This window comes from Coffea arabica, chromosome 11c (assembly GCF_036785885.1).
Source record: "Coffea arabica cultivar ET-39 chromosome 11c, Coffea Arabica ET-39 HiFi, whole genome shotgun sequence".
NCBI lineage: Eukaryota > Viridiplantae > Streptophyta > Magnoliopsida > Gentianales > Rubiaceae > Coffea > Coffea arabica.
In genome coordinates, this window is record NC_092330.1 from 40535887 (window position 1) to 40558173 (window position 22287).

At 35.9% G+C, this 22287-nt stretch overlaps 3 protein-coding genes across 4 annotated transcripts; 1 reads left to right on the top strand and 2 right to left on the bottom strand.

Moving 5' to 3' along the window:
- Nucleotides 1–8278: 8278 nt before the first annotated feature.
- On the top strand, nucleotides 8279–15970 carry LOC113716623 (putative phospholipid-transporting ATPase 9). Its single transcript, XM_072070302.1, has 12 exons — nucleotides 8279–9763; nucleotides 10287–11632; nucleotides 11889–11999; nucleotides 12146–12422; nucleotides 12532–12620; nucleotides 12711–12819; nucleotides 13400–13600; nucleotides 13707–13832; nucleotides 13935–14033; nucleotides 14235–14426; nucleotides 14907–15548; nucleotides 15636–15970. Exons 1-11 carry the CDS (start codon nucleotides 9353–9355, stop codon nucleotides 15537–15539), a joined length of 3594 nt encoding a protein of 1197 aa, XP_071926403.1. The 5' UTR covers nucleotides 8279–9352; the 3' UTR covers nucleotides 15540–15548; nucleotides 15636–15970.
- A 538-nt stretch (nucleotides 15971–16508) lies between these two features.
- On the bottom strand, nucleotides 16509–18103 carry LOC113715371 (probable calcium-binding protein CML16). 2 transcript variants are annotated; one of them, XR_003453953.2, is made up of 3 exons: nucleotides 17478–18103; nucleotides 16933–17027; nucleotides 16509–16842 (listed from the first exon to the last, which is right to left on the bottom strand). XR_003453953.2 is itself a non-coding variant. In XM_027239553.2 (2 exons), exon 1 carries the CDS (start codon nucleotides 17980–17982, stop codon nucleotides 17500–17502), a length of 483 nt encoding a protein of 160 aa, XP_027095354.1. In that variant the 5' UTR covers nucleotides 17983–18103; the 3' UTR covers nucleotides 16509–16873; nucleotides 17478–17499. The 2 variants fall into 2 exon arrangements, 1 of the variants encoding a protein (XP_027095354.1); XM_027239553.2 differs by lacking the exon at nucleotides 16933–17027 and having other exon boundaries at nucleotides 16509–16873.
- Nucleotides 18104–20883: 2780 nt separating this feature from the next.
- On the bottom strand, nucleotides 20884–21369 carry LOC140016588 (uncharacterized). Its single transcript, XM_072070154.1, has one exon. It carries the CDS (start codon nucleotides 21367–21369, stop codon nucleotides 20884–20886), a length of 486 nt encoding a protein of 161 aa, XP_071926255.1.
- Between the last annotated feature and the right edge of the window lie 918 nt (nucleotides 21370–22287).

A 22287-nucleotide genomic window follows, 5' to 3' on the forward strand; every position in this document is an offset into this window, starting at 1 on the left:
CAACCAAACATCACTTGTCATGGCTCCCTCAATTTAGCGCGGGTGGCAGCGGCTGGCGAAGTAAGCTGGTGAAATAGACGAGTAGGAGCATTATTTAGAACCGTTAACCCCACGCGGGGGTTCTGTTTGTTTGATTGTTTCACTAGTGCGCGGAATATTCCAAAGGGTACAATTATTCAGGAGGACCAAGACTCATTAATAAACGATCCCTCTTGTCATCAGCCAAGAAAAATAAGTACTTCATTTTGTCTACAATCTTTCAAGGTTTTGGACGCTTTCTTTTCTGTATGGATATTCCTAGTTAACTTCGCTGTCAAAGCGACTCGTATTGGTGCCTGTTACATCTTTGTTTACTATGGGAAAGTGCTGTCACTTGTCACGTTTATGGGGAGATTATCTTTAGCTGAAGGATAAGATTTGGGTAACAACGGCTGTTAAATTTTGAAGATTTTCATGTCATGATTTTCTATTGCATCATCGTGTTTTTTCGGTCTCTAGAATGGAATTTTTATGATTGTCATTGTCATGGTAACGTACAACTGAAACCGATCTAAAATTAGATACTGCCTCCCTTTTTTTATAACTGACGTTTAAGATTTTGCACACCAATTAAGAAAAGTTTTTCATTGTTTGAATTTATACACTACTTTCCTTTTGTACCCTCATTAATTGTCCCATTCACCCATATTTTCTCTCACTAGAGTATTAAATGGTGTTGTTTTACTAGATCAAAAGCAATGCAAACTAACTCCCACCAATTATGAAAAGAGAGATAAAAGGGTAAAATTGTGAAAAAATAATTAATGCTGCATGGGAATAATAAAACGACAGATAAAAGTACTTAAGAGCAAATTTCTTAAACGTCAGTTATAAAAAAAGAGAGGGAGTAGATGAGATTAATTATGATACGCAGTTTTCAGTGAGAAGCAAATTTCCTTGTGATTTTGCACATTGTCATACTAGTGTCTTTAAATTATCATCGTATTATTTATATATGTTATATTGATGCATGGTATAATTGAAATAGATGATTGATAAAAAAAAATATATCAATTCTCATAGTTTATGAGGTAATTAGTAAGGATGTTTTAATATACCGGTTAAAATTGAGCCTGCAATAATCAAAGATTTTGGATTAAAATTTTTTCTCTCCTTTCCCATTGCTTGTTTCTAAAATTCCACCTCTCCCTGTTAGAAATTTTTTTTTTTTTTTTTTAAAAGTACTCCATGTACCATCCAGTTGCCTGTTTTTTGGTACAAGGGGACCCAATATAAGTGAAAGTTTCCGGCATGAAACTTCCTGTTAATTTCTCATGTCTTGTAAACCTCTGCTTTGTCGAACATGAGAGATATATATACATATATACACAGTTGATCTGGTCCATACTAAAACCTCAACCTCCAACTAGTTTGATAGTATTAGACTCGTACAAACACTCGTGCAACACGAGCAGAAAACCTCGTCCACAATTATCAATATGTATAAAGCTTATGTGAAACTGAAATAGCTTCCAGTGGAAAGTAAACAACAACAACGAAAGGAATGTTTCAAAGATAAAAAGGGAGATGAGGAAACCACACAGCTTTTGTCTCAAAGTTCATTGAAATGTCTTTTCCTAAAGACCATCTTAAATCGAGTGGTTCAAGTTTTTCTCTTTAATCAAAATCTGTAGTCCGAAATTTTTACCAACTTGTTCAGAGTAATATAAGAAATTGACAAATATTTTTTATCCAATGCCTAAATTGTTGAGCACAGATGACAATTGAATTTTACCTGTTTCTTTGAACTCATTAGACCAGCAGCATCTGTTTTCCCATTGTTTTAGGTTTGGTTTGGAATATTAAATGTTGTGCAACGCAAATTCAATCGTAACATCACATTAAATGCAAATGCAGTTAATGGTTTAGGTGGTTTGTTGGGAAATTAGTGGGCACTTGGATGTGGTATGTTTTGTCAAATCCTTTTAGTTCTGAGGCCATATTCTCCAGATAAACAAAGTCTACAACTCATCTTCTTGTTGATTTTGGGTGCATGATCAGTGGGACAGAAACCTGCTCCTACCCAACCAACATCATCACTCCTTGTCATGACCTGCAATTGTTAAATTCAAGTGTATTGGTGTTCATGTCAAAGTTGATCAAATCTTGTTGTGTTCTATACATCAAGAATATGAGCCTTTTTTTCCTTTTTCTTTATTATTATTTTTTTGTTTAAGCCAATAAAAAAAATAAGGATAGTATTTAAGAAGTAAAGAAATGGAAAAACGAAATTAAATCCAGAACGTCTAATCCTTAGAATCTCAACTTTAGTCACTAGACCAATACCTGATTAGTATCAAACATACTATAACTTAATTGTTAGTAACATAGCTCATTTTGTTAGTGAAAAATGTTTGAAGTGTTTTGCCTTCATGCAAATTTAGAATTTAATATTACACGTTTACACTGCATATAAATTGATGAAAAGACCTTCTACATTCCCACGAATTAATTGCTAATACTAGGCTAGATAGATTTTCCGAGTCCTCCAAGGTACACATTTATTATATCTACTTCTTTTTTTTTTTTCCTTTGGTGGCCTCCACACATTTGTTTACCATTTTCTATGTTTTTTATTTCATGAAAAGGCTACCATATTCTTCGCCAATCAAACGCCTATGCCAGCCAGCAGCTATGAAACCATAACGCAGCCGCCCTTTCTCTGCTTCAAGTCCTCCTGATATTAACGCTAACATCAATTCCCTTTAGTATCTATTAGTAAAACTCAAATTACTTATTCAGAACATATGAGACGGTAAAACTTTCGACCTGATGAATTTTTCCTAGAACTTGACCGTCCAAGAATTTTATCTTTGTCTCTTTCTTGACAAACTGCTTGATTGGGTTTTTGGATGAGTATTCTCAATTTTTGCTTCGCAATTCAAATTCTTTCAAAATACAATCAAGTTTGGGAAAATAAAATCTAAAGAATAAAATTAAGTACATCAGTAGTATGATCGAAGTGGACTGTATGCATGTCGATTATGAATGTCTTTCAAGTTACAGTTAACTCATTTTTTGTGTATTTATCATCAGGATGACTTCTTCGATTTCCCTACCAACTGGTTCTAACGTTAACATCAAGCTGACTCTAACCTTGACAAAATGGATACTAGTAACAAGTGAATTCATAACCACCAAGGAGAAAAAAAAAAAGGAAAAGAAAACACACACACACACTCTCTCTCTCTATCTCTCTCTCAAAATTGTCCTTTTTACTTTTATTGGAATTTTTATTTTTTTTTTAAACAGGAGAGTGATAGAATTTAAGAAACAAAATGAGATAGAGAGATTTGAGTTCAAAATCATAAATTAATTTATAAGGTCTCAATTTTAAGTATTAGATCAGGGTCTTTTCGACTGCTAGTTATTCATTTTATTGGAAACTGCTAGAAATTACGGCATGAGATGACAATAATAAATCTTGGTTTTAGGAACAATTGAAACATGTCACCAATTAGAAAAAATTCAGGGCTCAAAGACCTGAGCCAAACATTTGATTTTGGCTCAGTTTTCAAATTGGATAGCGGTTGGTGGATGGAAACCAATTTTTTTTTTTTTTTTTTTTTTTTTTTACATTTCTTGAAAATATGAGGGTAGCAAACAACTCAGCTGGTGCTATTATTGTGATCGATTAAATAAAATTGTAGATGAACACGTATGAAGTTTAGCTATCTACTTGGACATGGTTTTCGACCTACTAGCACTGGCCATCATCCTGCCAACACCTGCCTACAAAAACATATGACTTGATTGACCATGATTTGGGCGAATTTGACTTTTGGGTTGTTGTACTTCTCTAAATTAGGCCTTTGTAGTTTGTTGTACGGGCAAGTTGGAAAAATTAGGAAGAAATTTGGAGACAAATGATGCCACACATCAAGAAGTGATGAACAAATAAACATAAGATTTAAAAGAAAAACGTTCATGCTTTTAAGACCTGAATGCTGTTAAATGTAGATTGGACCTATCCAATAATTTTAAGCTATAAATATATCCAAAATTCAATTCACGAATACATCGAGTTAAATAACTACTACTAAAATTTAACAGGAGGAGTCAAATTTGGATTGCAATTTTCTATAAAAAAATTTTGTACTCCCTCCGTCCCACTTTGATAGTCTTGTTTTCCTTTTTCGTCTGTCCCAAATTGTAGTCCACTTTCCCATTAAGAAATGTAGTAATCTTTCAAATTGTCTAAAATACCCTTATTAAATATCTTGTTATTAATACATTGTTATTAAATACTAACCCACTACATTGAATACATTGAGCTTTTCCAATACTAACCCATTAGTTGTAACTGATATTAATTGGCACTCTTCGTGATTAGCATAAGGGTATTTTAGGAAATTATTAATCTAAATTTATGTTTCCAACCAAATTAATTACACTTTCTTAATCTGTGTGAAAAAAAACTAAGACTAACAAAACGGGACGGAGGGAGTATGTTTTTCGTGAACATATTTATCAATCACCGTATAGGAACTCAAACAAGAAATCAGCAGAAAAAAAATTGATAAAGCGAGACTGTTTGAACAGGTGGCGGCAAAGTTTTTTCCTTTTCTGTTTGATTAACCCGACGGAAAATCCAAATACATTTCTGGTTCTCTACTGTCCGGTTGCTTGGTTTATATGAAGTTTGTGAAATTTACGTCAGGAGCAAAATTTGAAGATGTTGAAAAGATATGGTCGATACATAACTTTATCGTATTCAATTGTTTATAATTTTTTTTTTTTGGGATTGTTTTTAGAAAAGAGACCACGCCATTCTTGAGTGCCAGAGGCAAGCTGATGTAACCCATGCGTTTCGTTTTCAAGACATTTCTTGCTACCAAAAGAAAACAGTTAAAAGTTGAAAAATGATTTCCCCACTCACGGGACCATACAAAATAAGCACAAACAAGTAAAGAATCGGAGCCAAACAAAGAAAAAGAACCGAACGACACGGCTCTCTCTACACATTCTTGGAAGCCATCGCTTATGCTGTGCATTACAGCATTTGCAAGTAACCAGAAGTTCATACATATATTATTTCTTCTTCTTCTTTTTTTTCATTATTCCCTTTATTCTGCTTTCCTAATTGCTTGGAATAGAATTCAAATTTCCTGGAAAAAAAAATCATTGTTAACCAATAGCTATATAGAAAATTTATTGAGTACTGTCCCATCGGCTTTAGCATAAAAAACCTACTAGAAATTCGATTAAAATTGTGTAGGCAAGAAATCTCTGCATGGACCTTAGTTAGGTGACAGTGAAGTTCTTAGCTTGGAGCTCAAGCCTTCTTTTTCTTATACTTCTAATTTTGAGTCTCTCTTGAATTTTTTTTCTTTTTAAAAAAAATTCTCTCAACGGGCATGAAAAAATATGACAGAAAAATTGGAAAACTTAGCTAAAATAGTATAGGACTCCGTAAAATTTACTCCATCAATACTCAACCGATCACCAAAGCCTATAAGGCTTGATGGGGTGAAAGGTTAAGAATTCAAACTTTACTTTCCACCATTTATAATTATATGTGATTTGTCACTTTAAAATGGTTTCAAAGCGCGCTTGTCTGATCTGACGATGATTTAGTTCTCATCTATTTTTCCTTGGATTTCTTCAACTGTCCCTTTTTCATAGCATAAAATAAATGTAAATATATGTATAAAACAAAAAAAAAAAAAAAAACTCAACCGAGTACTATTTACTCCGTTGGAGCTAACCTAAAGTTTAAAAAAAGGAATAGGGACAAGCAGAGCAGAATAGGTTTTGGCGTGGCGGCGTTCTGAGTTGAAGACAAGAAGTTGTTGTTCAGAGTTGGACACGTAGATCATGTGCTTCATCACTCATTAATTAAGCCGCCGCCGCCTCCTCCTCAATCAGATACACATGGACGTGGACATGGTCATGACTTCAATGAGCTCATGCTTCATGTCATTTCACGACTGCGAGGACATGACCAGTTCACCAATTACACTTAGTCATGTTCCAGATTCATACGTAGTTTCTATCTCGAATTTTACCCCTACTTTCTTTGAAAAAAATAATTATAATCCACTTTTCAATTAAAAAATATAATTAATTTTTAATTTATTTAAAATATTCTTATTTAATGTGCTTTGTTATTAGTGAGTATAATTCACCTTATTCAATAATTGCTTTGATTCGTGTCTTAAATGGTGTAACTTTCATCGGTAGTGTATTGTTGTTGTAATTAATGTAAAGATATAATGATTAGTTATATTCCTAATATCAATGTAAATATATTTTAAAAAAATAATAAGTTAGATTTACTTTTTTAATAAAATTAATTATTTTTAAAAATTATATAAAAAAGATCAAAATTGTCAAAATAGAACGGATGGAGCGTTAGGTTTCTAGTGGTGCTTTAAAAAAAAAAATTTACGTTTAAACTTATCATGTGAACGTAAATAATAATATGTATTATCGCTCTAAATACAACTATAATTTATTTGACTTTTTAAAAGTTAGCGCATGAAACCTATTTTAAGGTAGACGTGTTTTGTTAGAAAAGCTTAATTTATAGTAATAAATTGAAAAGTTTACAAATGAAAACGGAAATATTGAACGCTGCATAATTCGTGTTCTTCAACATGGATCTACGACGTCAAGTGGGCTTCGTTGTACTACTTTACAAGACATATAAATTTATTCCAAAGGAAATCTAAGTCGCCAAATGTTGATTTGAATAAAGTTAAACAAATCCAATCCCTTCTCTATAGTCTATAGTTGCAAGGAAACAACTCTTTCTTGTCTTATTTCAAAATTAAGTTGACTTTGTCTTTTGTGACATTTTCAAATTGATTTAATTACTATCTTAAATATACAATTTTTTCCCCTTTTAAAAAAAAAAACGCAATTGGAACTTATAAACAAAAAACTTTTTTTTTCCCCTTTTAAAGTTCTCATCATATCAATTCAACTTTTTTTTTTTTTTTTTTCCTTCGGGAAACAGCAACAAGTCATGATCTCACCGCGTGAAGAAAAATAAAAACACTAGTATTGAGAAGTCTACCCAGCAAGAGGCTACGAAACTCATCCTGGATTTTGATCCGAGAAAATTATCTACCCAAATAAAAAACGGACAAGACTGCGCGAGAATCCAGTCCCCATTCATATCTTTCTACTTCTAGAAGAACACGAGCACCACCCAATAAATGTGCCTAAAAATCCCTCTTTTCTTGTGAAACAATTAACAATCCACGCTGCCAAATGCAGCAAAACAGACCAAAACAAACACCCTCAAAATTATAACTATACGAAATCATACGAGATTAATTAGCACTAATATGGGTTTCTTTTCTTGTCAAACCAGGCAAGAAAAGTGCATTGAACACGAACAAGAATCACGCTCAAAAAGACTGGAAGGAAACCTGTTCTGTAGCATGCGTTATTATACTAAAATCTCCGATCTTGTTAGAACAATTATTAACACATAATCCTAGCTTGTCAAGCTCAAATAACAAATGTTTTTCTGTAATAAAATCTCTAAAGATCTTTTTTATTTCTCTCCCAAAATTCATTAATTTGACACTGCATATTCAAAAATAATTGAATGTAAAGGTCATATAGATTTTTAGTTGGAAAAGTTTTGGTGCAAATTAATCATGCTGTGTATAAGTGCATTATGTCACTATTTTTACTAGTGACAGTAGTAATTAGTGGGAAAAAAAGATAGCAATGTATTATGGAAGTTTGACCAACCTTACATCTGTTCAACCGACCCGCCATGCTGTCGCATCTTACAGGTTCCCACCTTTGACTGCGCTTTTCTTTTTTTTTTTTTTTTCTTTTGGGATCAAAATTTTTGATTAAGTATTCATTTATTTTTATTTTTGAAAAAATAAAAACTAAATCTATTTTATCTTCAAAAAGAATATTCATTTTATGGCCTTTTTGTCAAAAGAAAATTCGTTTTACTCCCTTTCTCTGTCACGTTACAGCTATGAAAAAGAGAAGAGAAATGTGTGTATTTCCAATTCAAAGGAATTCACCTTTTTTTTCTCCTGCGCCAAAAAGGTAACCTTTAACTACATCTTTTATCAGAATTTTAATTTATCATCACATTTATACACGCACTAACACACCTTAAAATACACACACAAGCATTAAACTACTCCGTCTATTCATATGTATACAAGATACATGCATACTACCTGAGATGGGGCCGTCTTTTATTAGTCTTCTCTGCGTATATGTGTATATAACACAGATACGCAGGGAAGACCAATCCACCCGAAAAAACCACCAATATCTCGCGACCTTTCCCCTTTCTAGAAATACTTCCCGCGAAAATTTTTTTCATCATGAAAGTGAGAAAACATATACGAGTAATATAAAGCCGAGATCATCAGAACCCATCTTCCGTTATTATAATGTAAATTGATTATCCTTTTTTTTTTAAAAATATAATTCTGGGATGTTCATGATTGTTTTTTCCACCCTCTCCTAGCAATCATTTTCGTTGTTTTTATGGTTAACTATGGAAATGTTTTATTAGTACATCAAATAGTAGTCGAGTTTTGAAAGTTTCTTTGAGCCAAAATGCGTGTTTACAATCCAACGGTTGTCAAGTCAAACCCATGAGAGAGAAACAGAGGAAACGGAGAAGGGAAGAAGAAAGAGGGATCCAAGTCAATGTTCAAAGCTTTTGGGCCGAGTTAAAAATCATCTACTAGGACAATTCTTCCTTATTACTGATTCTCAACACATTTGCCTTCTTTCTTCTGCTTCATCTTCTTCTTATTGCATTCCACCCCAACACCCATATATATATCTCTGCCATATAATTTTTAATGATCTTTTTGTATCCAACTAGCTGTACATTAGAAGACAAGGCCTTCTTTGTTTCTGAGTCATTTTTGTTTCAAATATTAGAGCTTGTTTCTCGGAAATATTGAGGTGGGATTGTTGGAAAAACAAGTTTGATGATTTCAAGGATATTCTTCTGAATCCTTAAGGTTTTCTGTTTCTGTGTCTTTTTGGATTCTTTCTTTGTTCTTGTACCTTTGTGGCTCCTGGCTGCATATTTTCATATTCTTCATCTGGGTTGTGCTTGTTGCTCGATTTGGGAGCTTTTCAGCTAAAAAGCCTTTTCTGGGGTTCTGTTTCTTGGATAAATTTGTTTTTTCTTTTGGGTGGGGTGTGGGAAATTTTTCGTTTTTAGGCCTTTTTTTGGGCTCTGGCTTCTCTATTCAAGACTGTTGTTGGCAGAAAGAGCTGCATTTTCAGTTCAAAATTGCAACTTTGGAAGGCTAAAACCTTGAGATTTTGAAGTGGAGGAGTTATTAGTTTGACGTTGACTCCAATGGCACCAAAAGACAGAAACAGAGATGGTAAAAAAAAGAAGTTGCATTTCAGCAAGATCTACTCATTTAGATGTGGAAGAGGAGGTTTTAAAGAAGACCATGGTAGTATTGGAGGACCAGGATTTTCAAGAGTGGTATATTGCAACGAACCAGCTGATTTTGAAGCTGGTTTAAGGAATTATCCTGGGAATTATGTCAAGAGTACAAAGTATACGGTTGCCTCTTTTTTCCCTAAAGCTTTGTTTGAGCAGTTTAGGAGAGTGGCTAATTTTTATTTTCTTGTTGTTGGTACATTGGCCTTCACACCTTTAGCTCCTTATAGCGCTGTTAGTGCTATTATTCCTCTAATAATTGTTATTGGAGCGAGTATGGTGAAAGAAGGTATTGAAGACTGGCGCCGACAACAGCAGGTACTTGATAATTAACCTCTATCTTGTGCTTTTCCTTTAATTTAAATCCCTTCTACATTTTGAACGTAATTTGTTCGAGACATTAACGAATTAGCTCATACAAGTAGAGAGACTTTTGTAGAGAATTTTCCAAGTCAGAAATTTTTTGTGGAAATGTTTGGATATCTAGATGTAGTAGAAGGTTCCAATACATCTACAACAGGGATTTATTGGGACATGAAAGAAGATGGTTAGGCAAATTTCAGTATTTTTGTGACCGTTAGTTGGTAAATTTAGTGTAGTAGACAAGCTGAGATTGCTTTTGAGAATTAACACATGTAAATGGTCTGGTATAAGCAATTAGATTTATCTGCAGCAGGGACTTTTTATCTTTTTTATCTTTTTATCGAACAAATTTGAGTCTTATTATCGGAAATTGCTTGCCTGCTCTTTAGATTCCGTCCTTTAAAAATTCTAGTCATATTTCAAACTGACTGCCACCTTCAAGCTTGTCTTATGTTGCTTGTGAAAATATCTATTTCAGGATATGGAGGTTAACAATAGAAAAGTTAAAGTACACCATGGTGATGGGCTTTTCCAAAATACAGAATGGAAAAATCTTAGAGTTGGGGATATAGTTAAAGTGGAGAAGGATGAATTCTTTCCGGCCGACCTGCTTCTGCTTTCGTCCAGTTATGATGATGCAGTTTGCTATGTTGAGACCATGAATCTTGATGGCGAGACGAATCTGAAACTTAAACAGGGATTGGAGGTAACTTCATTCTTGAATGAGGACGTAAACTATAAAGATTTTAAGGCACTTGTCAAATGCGAAGATCCAAATGCTAATTTGTACACTTTTGTTGGAAGTATGGAATTTGAAGAGCAACAACATCCTCTTTCTCCTCAACAATTACTACTTCGAGACTCAAAACTGCGAAACACAGACTATATTTATGGGTCTGTTATCTTCACTGGTCATGATACCAAGGTCATTCAGAACTCCACTGATCCCCCATCAAAGAGAAGCAAAATTGAGAAGAAAATGGATAAGATCATTTACTTCTTGTTTGGTGTCTTGTTCACGATGGCTTTTGTTGGATCAATTTACTTTGGCATTGTAACGAAAAAGGACTTGGATAATGGACATAATAGATGGTATCTAAGACCAGACAGTGCCAAAATTTTCTTTGATCCCAAGAGAGCTCCTGCTGCTGCAACATATCACTTTTTGACAGCCCTGATGTTGTACAGCTACTTGATTCCAATCTCCTTGTATGTGTCAATAGAAATTGTGAAAGTTCTTCAGAGCATGTTCATTAATCAAGATATCCACATGTATTATGAGGAAACTGACAAGCCAGCGCACGCACGCACCTCAAATTTAAATGAAGAACTTGGTCAAGTAGATACAATACTTTCTGATAAGACAGGGACATTGACCTGCAACTCCATGGAATTCATCAAGTGCTCTGTGGCTGGGACTGCTTATGGGCGCGGTGTTACTGAGGTTGAGAGAGCGATGGCAAAGAGAAATGGCTCTCCTTTAATGGTAAATGGAAAGGATGTTGTTGAGGATTCCCCTAAGAGTGCCACAAAGTCATCTATTAAAGGCTACAATTTTGATGATGAGAGGATTGCGGACAGCAATTGGGTGAATGAGCTCCATGCTGATGTCATACAGAAGTTCTTTCGCTTATTGGCAGTCTGCCATACTGCTATACCTGAAATGGATGAAGAAACCGGAAAGGTTTCATATGAAGCTGAATCACCCGATGAGGCAGCTTTTGTGATTGCTGCAAGAGAACTTGGATTTGAATTCTATAGGAGGACGCAAACTACTGTTTCAGTGAATGAGTTGGATACATTATCTGGCAAGAAAATTGAGAGGTAAGTACTTCGATATTTCTGTTTGCAGCACATTTTTCCTGTATTTGGCCTTTCTGAGACTGCTGATTTGTTACATCAGGATTTTCTGAGTTGAACTGGATGCCTAACAAAATCCAAATTTCGAATATATGTGTCTTCCAACTATACAGATGCCACAAAAAATGAATCTTTTCATGCTGTTGAAAAATGATACCTGCCTATTGCTTTATGTTCACCTGAATGGGATGTTTTTACAAAGCTTTCTCCCTTCTTGCAGGGAATATAAACTTCTAAATGTTTTGGAGTTTAACAGCACTAGAAAGCGGATGTCTGTTATAGTAAAGGATGAGGAAGGAAAGATTCTATTGCTCTCTAAAGGTGCTGACAGGTCGGTACAGTAATTAATGTATTACTGCTAATTCATGTAATACGTACTCCTATGTCTACTTTCAACTGTTTCATGGAATGCTTTTTGTTCCTTCTTCTTGCTCTGATGCTATCTCTTTCTTGGCCACTTTGTTACTGATCTTTCAGCGTCATGTTTGGAAGGCTTGGAAAAAACGGAAGGGAATTTGAAGATCAAACCAGGGAACATGTTAATGAGTATGCTGATGCAGGACTTAGAACTTTGATACTGGCTTATCGGGTGCTCAGTGAGGAAGAGTACAAAATATTCAATGAAAAATTTCTAGAGGCCAAGAATTTAGTCACTGCTGATCGTGAGGCATTGATTGATGAAGTGACAGAGACAATTGAGCAAGATTTAATTCTTCTGGGTGCAACAGCTGTTGAGGACAAACTTCAACCTGGGGTAGGTTTTAGGTTTTAAATGGAGGTAACTTATCAATTACAGCAAACATGAAGATAAATGTGGATCTGATTATTCTTCTTTTTTCCCCCTATTGATTTGTTTGTGCTAGGTTCCTGAATGCATTGACAAGCTTGCTCAAGCAGGCATAAAATTGTGGGTTCTGACTGGAGATAAGATGGAAACTGCAATTAATATAGGGTATGGTCATTTGAAAATGCCTGTGGTATTTTTAAGTGTGAGAGCTTCTCTTGTCCTTCATTGCTAACTCCAAAAAATCATATTTTGCAGTTTTGCCTGTAGTTTGCTTAGACAAGGAATGAAGCAGATAATAATCACATTAGAGGCCCCTGAAATCATAGCTGTTGAAAAAGGGGATGACAAGAATGCTATTGCAAAGGTATCCACGAATCCTGTAAACACCCAATTTTTAATCATGTGTCCATCTGGAAGAGAAAATGAGCAGTTGATGCTTACTGAAAACTGTATTATTGCATGTCTTGAGAGACGGACAATTTTTATGGCATACAACTTCCATCGATGATTCTCTGTGGCATACAACTTCCATTCCATGCTAAGGGCAGGTTTTGATGGTATTAGGTCTGATAATTTTTGGAGTGGAATTGGAAAAGGAAAAGTTTCATGGTTTTATCGCTTCAAGCTGAATTTCTGGCTAAGTTATGTGTCAAAAAGTTCCTGCATTGTGTCTGTGTCTTGTTTCTCCTTTAGAGTATGTTGAAACAAGAAAGGAATTCATTAATTCCTTTTTCTGCGGGAAAATTGTCTTGCACTGATACTGAAAAGTATATAAACAGGTAGTTTGATGAGTTAGTTGGTGTTGACATTTTCCATTGGCTTAGCTTACTTTCTCGTCTTTTACTTGTCCACATCAATTTTCTTGTGCATCTGCTTATATGACTCTTTCTTAATAACTGTACTATGTGGTCTAAGAAAAGTACTTTAAATTATTTTATCAATAGGCTTCAAGGCAGAGCGTCATCCAGCAGATTACTGAGGGAAAGGCTCAGGTTAGGTCAAGCTCTGAGGCGTTTGCTTTGATAATTGATGGGAAATCCCTTGCTTATGCATTAGAAGATGATACAAAGAATTTGTTTCTGGAGCTTGCAATCAGCTGTGCATCTGTTATTTGTTGTCGATCATCACCAAAGCAGAAGGCATTGGTGAGTCTGGACCATATCCCAAACCCACAGGCTCCCCCTATCTCTGATTATTTTCCTACTGAGGACTTAGTTTTGATGCTAAATGCAATTGCTGCTGGATATGCAGGTTACAAGACTTGTTAAAGATGGAACCAAGAAGACAACATTAGCCATTGGTGATGGAGCGAATGATGTGGGAATGCTTCAAGAAGCTGACATTGGAATTGGAATTAGTGGTGTTGAAGGAATGCAGGTACAGAATTTACTTTTTACCTGATTAATTTGCAGGAAACATCATGCTTTTATCATAATCTACCACTTCTAGTTTTCACACTTATTTTCTTGTGCAAATTAGGCTGTCATGTCGAGTGATGTTGCAATTGCTCAGTTTCGATTTTTGGAGCGCTTACTTCTGGTGCACGGACATTGGTGCTACCGAAGGATTTCTTCAATGGTAGTGTATCTTGGTTGTGCTCCTTTACATATTATTTGCACCCTTATTACAATTAAAAGAATATTGGTTTGTAACTGAATGCTTGCGGTTGTGGTCTTGGATCAATTCATTCAAATGTATAAATCATGTTTTTGTCATATTGCATCAACATCAAACTTTCTTAATCATCATTTGATTTGGTTTATCTATTCTTTTTTGCAGATATGCTACTTCTTCTATAAGAACGTCACATTTGGTTTTACTGTATTTCTATATGAGGCATATGCATCATTCTCTGCCCAGCCGGCATACAATGATTGGTTTTTGACCCTTTACAACATTTTCTTCACATCACTTCCAGCCATCGCTTTGGGAGTTTTTGATCAGGATGTATCTGCTCGGTTTTGTCTGAAGGTATGCCTTTCAACTAAAGCTATGTTTGTTACTGAAATTGGCACGTTCAGCTTATAATATTTAGAATTTCAAGCTGTTATAAAAGGATTATCTTTCCTAGACATATAATAAGAGAACACAGGCCAATTTAGCAAATAACAACAATTTGGGTGTTCTTTTCGAGTAATGAACATCAATTTGGGTGTTGGTCACTATCCATAACAGCTGTTAGGTGATTGCAATTATGCCTACTATCTCCAATGGAGTACATCATTCATCAATGAGAAGCCATAAACGATGGAAAAGTTATAGCTTCTAAGTGAAATTATTGACAAATTGGAATGTGTAGTTTAAGTAAATACAGGAGTCTGCTTCTTTTTACGAGTCTCTATCTCATAAATTTATATCTCAAAGGAAATGACCAAAGATTTTATATTAGCCCTTACCTCTTATTTCTATACAAGGAAGGTTCCTTACTGATTCATTGGGATTGTCTTGCAGTTCCCATTGCTGTACCAAGAAGGTGTACAGAATCTTCTCTTCAGCTGGCGCCGCATTATTGGCTGGATGCTAAATGGCGTTTGCAGTGCTGTTATTATCTTCTTTTTATGCACTAAAGCGCTAGATCCACAGGCCTTCAACAAGAATGGAAAAGTTGCAGGATTCGCGGTCTTGGGCACAACTATGTACACTTGTGTTGTTTGGGTTGTGAATTGCCAGATGGCTCTCGCTGTCGGTTACTTCACCTTAATACAACATATCTTTATCTGGGGTGGAATTGCTTTATGGTACCTTTTCCTCCTGGCATATGGAGCCATAACTCCCAAGTATTCCTCTACTGCATACAAGCTCTTCATTGAAGCCCTTGCCCCTGCCCCAGCATTCTGGATAGTCACAATCTTTGTGGTTATTTCGGCGCTGATTCCTTACTTCTGTTACAATGCAATTCAAATGCGGTTCTTTCCCATGTACCATGGGATGATACAGTGGATAAGGCATGAGGGGCGCTCAGATGACCCTGAATACTGCAATATGGTGCGACAGAGGTCAATACGCCCCACGACTGTGGGTTTTACTGCACGTTCTATGGCAAGAACGAATCCGCTGGATGGTAGGAAGCAAAACCACAGATAACATATACAGGTCTCTCTTACTTTGAGCTGCTGTAGACTCTGAACCTCTGAATTTTCTCTAAATTCAGAACTGTAAACGGTGTATATGATACTGCAGCTGTCGCTACTTATTGGCCCATGGCCATTGACTCCCAAGATTAGCAAAGTTCAACGATGAAACAGCATTCAGCTGTACCATCTGTGGAAGTAGCAGAAACAAGCCCAGGAAGTTTGTAAATGTTGATAATTAGCGATAGAAGCTATGATATATTCATTGGTTTTAAATGTGTATTTTGTAAATTATAGATATATACATCATAGAAAGGCAGAGTTGTGGATTCTTTCATGGGGAAGGGATAGTTTTTCCTTCCAATCCGGCCCTCTTGTTCATGGTTTACTCTTCTGTAATAGCAGTTCATATCTTTTGAACAATAAAGAAGTTCTAATCTCTCATTCGAACTCGCCACCCGTTTTTTTCTTTGGTTTCTCTCTCTATCTCTGTCTCTCTGTGTTGACCTGTGCGTGTGTGAAATGTTGCAAACCAGCGTTTAGCTATGTGATTGTAATATTCTGGAACCGTGTCAAATTTCGTCTCTCCAATCTTAAAACTTTGTAAAAACTACATATATGCTGCAGTTGATATGGAACCGTAGTTGATTTTATCAGATATGAAGGTGAAAATGCAATGCAAACTAAGCGAGGTGGCATTCTTCAAATTTTGCTCCTAATGAACATCATTCCTCCCCTTATAACTAATGAGATACTTGTGCTTCAAAGTTTCTTTTTCCAGCTGGTTGAACTGTCTAGATTGGTGGTAAGGGCGTATTAAGCTTTTGAAATGAACAAATACGCAGATTTAGATTTAGACTTCATTATACGGTGCATCAGTAGTGTGCTTTTGTTGATACCAATGCTATGATACGTTGAACAGCCAAAATCACAAAGCGTATCCATTTGAAGCAAATGCTCAGGAACAAAATGAAGTAACATATGGCTCAGGAACAAATGCTCAATTTGCTTCAAAGGATTAATCCATTTTTGTGGACATAGTTACAACAACGGTACTGAGGAGCGTCCTAAGAGCCCTTGCAGGTAGCAATAGGCCTTCTATAATGGTGGTTTTTAGTCTTCCAAACAATAGCACCAGATTCCTTGACCACTCAAATGGATCAATTTTTAGGGTTGACAGAAGCATCGAGATTGTCCGAGTCATGTTCATTTGCCTGAATATGAAGTTTCTTCGGTCCTGTTTTGAGGAGGATGATCAAAGACAACTCCCTTTTGGTACAGAACCTATCGTATTGAGTGATCCAAATATCATCATTCTGTAGGCAAAGTTGTATTCATCGTTGTCATCTGCATATCAAAGTTACATGGATTGAATAACAAGAAAGAAAGAAGAGAGGAGAACAGACCTAGATCAAGGCACGATGAACCCTGAACATTTCGTTCCTGAACTTCCAGGTATACTACAATACATCCATTAAATATCCAACGTATACTTTAATTTCTGCAGAAGGAAATGTGACTAATTATGGACAATATGAACTATCTCTGGATACCTTCAGAATAAAATCCAACAATGAGCCCACAATAGCAAATGTTTAGAAATTTTCCTCCTCGAGAAAATTTCTTTCGAGTGAAAAAGAACAAAAAGAAGAACAATTTTCTTGAATCATGCACACACAATTCACAAGCGTGTCGTGTGACCTCCAACATATGCTTGTTACATAGTCATATATATATGTACAGTACTCGTTAATTATGTACATGGAGGTTCTAATTCGACCCCATATCAAAACATACAATAGGTATGAAAATGAATGGAAAAAAAAAGATCAAAAGTAGAAGCCAACGAGGCCTAAGCCTAAGGAATCGTGGACATGATGATACATACAACAATGATATTTTGCCATCTTGTATGAATGTCCCATTACAAGGTAAAATTGACAAATCATACCACACAATCACCAATCCATCGATCACGAGACCGTTAGACCAAGAAAATCAGAGGCAGATTTGCCTAAAATGTTGGCAAACTCATTGAAGCTAATGACCCCATCTCCATTTGTATCAGCGTTACGCATCATTTCAGTTAGCTCTTTGTAAGTCAAGGGATGTCCCATTTTGGCCATTTGGCCAGCAAATTCAGCTGCAGTTATGAAACCATTGCCATCGCGATCGAACGATCGAAAGACCTCCAATAGTTGTTCTTGATTGATCAAAATCTGCTCGTTCATGTCTGGCAAAATGGCCTCAACAAGCTCTTCAAATTCAATCGTACCATTACCATTGGCATCCATGTTGGCCAGTAGATCATGAATTTGATTCCCTGTTGGTTTTAGCCCTAGGGAACGCAGCAGGGCCGCGAGCTCTAGCTGCGTTAGGCTACCATCCCTGTCCATGTCAAAGCGAATGAAGATGTCCCTCAGCTGTTTAAGTTGATCTGATTGAAGCTTAGCCATCCTTGGGATGGTAGGAGGAGAAGGTACAGGAAAGAAGAAAAAGAAAAAGGGGAGTACTGATCTTTGTCTTGTGACCAAAATGTTGGAAATTGTCAGTTTGTTGAATATGTGGGGTTGTGCTATGGCTTTTAAATTTAGTGATCCAGACTAAAAGTATGATGTTCAACTTGTCATTGTGTCAAAAAAAAAAAAAAAAAAAAACTACTAGTAAAAGAAAGCAAGAGTTAATTGCACTGATCTCCTTGATGGTTGACATAATTGCAAAGACTTCCCATATGATTGTTCAGATTGCAATGACTTCCCCTATCTGTCTTTTTTTTTTTTTTTTTTGTCAGACACACAGGGAGTATTCCGGCTTTTTTGCCTACTAATCTTCCTGCGCTCGTGCACTCTGCCCCAGGATGACTTCCCCTATCTGTCATCTAGAGTTATTTCTATCATTCTGTACTAGAATTTTGTATGGTTGACCTCTTTTGTCACAGTAGTTCTAGGCCTCGTTTGGCAAATGAGTTTTTTGAATGTTTGTCTAAAATTTTATCATAACTAACTATTGAAGTTGTAAAAAAAAATTTTAAAATCTGTAAATTTTTGAATATTTTGAAGTGTATAGTTTAAAAACTTTGATGAGTTTTTTAAAATTATTATAGCTAAAATTTTTAAAAAACTTGTAGAAGACAGATTTGAGCAAAAATTTATTTGCCAAACAGGCCCCTAGTTGCACTGAAAATGCGTACACGACCCCTATATGCTTTTATTTTATTTTATTCAAGTTACATTTTGTTATATTTTCGGGTGATATCATTTCATTAACATTTAACCTCTTTTTCATTCGCACTCATTAGAATAATTGACTTTGAGATAAAATCATATGTTTTACATAACAATTATAATCACGAGGAGAAAAGGAAAGAATATCTCAAAGAGTCTATACAAAATTTTTGGAAATTTGAAGGGAATTCGTGCAATTTATCCTAAACCAACATGTTTTTGGTCCCTAGGCATGTGTGTTGTCTGTCTTTTAATCGTTAACCATGTGACCAAGTCTTGGTAAACTGTCTTTTCTGTGCTTAAGAAATTGACCTTAAATTGCTTATGTGAACGTGTTAGTTAGCTGGAAGATTCAATTAGTTAGCTGGAAGATTCAAAGGTTTACCAAATCTTGTTCCCCGTGGCTGCTTTCTTCTGCACAAGCTACTGCTGCCATTTGCTTTTCCATCTCGAGTTTTAAATTTCTTGTTTTTGATTCACGAAACAGACGGACGCGCAATCGGAGGTGAATTTTCTAATGCCGCCGCCCCAAAAACACGCGAACGGGTAATCTGTTAGTACCATAATCAAGCCACCGGTCGTAGTATTTAACATTTTTTGATTATTTTAACGAGTTAGAAATTGTATTCAAATTTGATTTATTTATTTGCTGAATCGAGTTCGAATGAGTTTTTGTATTGAACTCGACAGTTATCAAATATGAAATTCTGTTCAAGTCTGGTTTGATTAGTTGGCAAACCAAACTCTTATCAAACCAATCTCGATTCAAATATGAAATAGGTTGGTTCTATTTTTCAGCCATAGCCGCCGCCAGTCGTATGCTAGGCGGCCAGGTTCATTGTAAAGTTTTGCCATATAAATATAATAGACAAATCAGTTTAACTTATGCAATTGTAGCAGCCTGAGTCTTGTTAGGGGTAGACCCTTACTGAATCTGCTCCTTTCTTTTTTGTGCGTCTCCATTTGGTTGTTGAACTATGGCCAAATTGTGCTTTTGTTTATGTGAAATTAGCTTAGGTATGCACCTACCAATCAACGGGGAGTAGGGGTTGGCTTAATATAGACATAACTGATATTAGGACACAAAATATAATAGATACATAATCGAATTTGTACTTTGTGGCCTCATTCTTAGATTTCTGATAAAATTAACCAACTCTAGGACCCATAAATGGGATTTCTAAATTGATGTGTTGGTATTCCTATTGGTAAGTGGTTGGTGGTCTAATCCTTTTTTAGTGGTTCTGCCAATCATCAATTTAGGTATACAGTTCATCACAAGCTGGCATGCGAAATTCCTCGTAATGTTTTCACGGAATTCTCCCATAAATGACTCTAATCAAGCTCTAAATCTACAAGATTGTGCCGATTGAACCCCTCAAACACATTGTTGCATCTCAAAGTTGTGGCTGAATTTGGCATTTTCACACGGCAGCTTATATTATAGATGGGCAAAATCAAAGTGGATTTGCAGTTCCAAAGGGGCCAAAATGAATTAATACGGACCTCATTAACGGCGAAAAAATTGAGGGTATCATTAGTAAATTTACATGCGTACAACTGATTGTACATGCACGAGAGGTCAGATTTGCATTTGTATCAGATACAATTGCAGCTAGGAAATGTCTATTAGTCTCCCTTAATTCATTTGCCTGCACATATAGGTTCGATGCCGTCTCAAGCAGTAGGAATAGGACCGTCCATGCAATTATTGGACCGTACATGATGCGGCATAGAGTTATGCTGGCTAGTTGAAGAATTGACTGTCCTATCATCATTGTCTAATGGACAACGAAGATAAGAAATTATTTGACAACGACTAACCAAAAATTGTCGAATTTCTTTCTATGATGTTGCATTAATACTAGTGTTTTAAGAGGACAGGAATGTGACATTACCCACTTTAAAAGTGTTGAAAAAGAAACTGTTGATATGATGCATGACACAGACTGTTCTCACATGTTAGAGCAAAACTGAAAATAAGAAGAGCTCAAAACTGTGGGGATAGATGGGGAATATTTTTTCCCCCCTTCCAAGTGAACTTGTAATGTCCATGCATTGAGGGATGCTCCAATGTTGCCTCATTAAAGTTAATAATTCAGAAAGAAGCTAAATACATCTACAAACAGAAGCTTAAAGCATCAAAGACTGTCGTCTGCAGTTGAAAGATCCAAACATTTGACTCAAATGATAATTAACAACCTCGTAATCAAGTTCCTGGTTTCCTAAACATGGTGGAAAGCTCCCACGAGAGACCTCTCCATCCCAGAATCTTCCAAAGCCAAACTCACCCCTAAGGCAAAACTCCTCCAAAACCTGCTCAACTTCATCCATACAACACCGAAATTCAGGCAGTTCACTCGACGAAAACCCTTCCATCTTGACCCTGAGTGAACCTTCATGGACTCTCCAGCAGTTATCATCATTTCTTTTCCTTCTTTTATGCAGGATCTTGTCTCCTCTCTTCCTATATCTCAGCTTCTTCGCGTATTTTTTCGTCTTTCTCAAGAGCTTGAGCGGCAGTTTGAGCAAGATGAAGACGACAATTTGCAGGATCAAGCACTGGCAGCAACAAGATATCACAACGCAATCCGCTGCAACCCCGTTGAGATCCTCCATGCTTTGCCTATATGAAAGGAGAGAGCAAGAAAGATGATCCAGATGACCATTGAAGGAAGTTATTTCTGGTTGAAAAATAAGACCCTTTCTCCTCTTTGGAAGAGTATAATAAAGTGTGAAGCAATAAGATTATCATCTTGCAAAGCTTTAAAGGACACAATTATGAGTCATTGACTTCAAACTGTAGCATGTGCTCTCAATGTAGAATTTTGGCTTTGATCACAGATGTAACAGGGATTGCGGCACATAGCTTTCAAAGGAAACACAAAGCTGTCTTGGCCTCATAACTTGCATTCTACATTTCAGGGATTCCTGGACTACTTTTCGTGGATTACTTGAAGCCTTCTCATCCCTCTCCAGAATACTTGTCTTTGAAAGAAAGAGATCCTTTATATAGCCAAACCCTCCGTAAAACTTTTCCTTAGATGTAAAACTTTTAACCAAAAAGGAAAAGCAACAGTAGGCATTACAATTATTGACAGGGAATAACCATGTTCATAATACTGTAGACTTTCATGTCCAGGCCAATAGATACCAGCCCCACTTTCTTTCACGTCTCAAATTTCCACCATGCATCTCCTTGGATGCACTCTCGAGCAGATATTTGGCTTGTCGATTCAAAAATTATAGTATCAGTTTATTCATAATTCCGTGGAGGTATTCACCTATTGAAAATAACCCAACTCTTGGGATTTATTTCTCTCAAGTATGGGGGGCAAAAGGGTCGCAATCTGGTAAGACTGAGCAAACACCAAAATTGTAGTTTGTTAACAAAACATGAGTCCTTTGATTCCAACAAAATTAGTAGCCAAAGAGCATTCATGAGTTTGAGCTGCTTGACTCATGAATGTGATTCTGAAATGAGTTTGAGCTCCAAAACATTTACCTCAATGTAAGATCCGGACAAAAACGTATTTG

What these genes read in the sequence shown, in the direction of transcription:
- LOC113716623 (XM_072070302.1), top strand. Translation starts at nt 9,353, where the DNA reads ATGGCACCAAAAGACAGAAACAGAGATGGTAAAAAAAAGAAGTTGCAT. An exon ending in TCTGGCAAGAAAATTGAGAG is followed by an intron (nt 11,633 to 11,888) that starts GTAAGTACTTCG and finishes CCCTTCTTGCAG; the next exon opens with GGAATATAAACTTCTAAATG. An exon ending in GTGGTGTTGAAGGAATGCAG is followed by an intron (nt 13,833 to 13,934) that starts GTACAGAATTTA and finishes TGTGCAAATTAG; the next exon opens with GCTGTCATGTCGAGTGATGT.
- LOC113715371 (XM_027239553.2), bottom strand. Translation starts at nt 17,982, where the DNA reads ATGGCTAAGCTTCAATCAGATCAACTTAAACAGCTGAGGGACATCTTC.
- LOC140016588 (XM_072070154.1), bottom strand. Translation starts at nt 21,369, where the DNA reads ATGGAGGATCTCAACGGGGTTGCAGCGGATTGCGTTGTGATATCTTGT.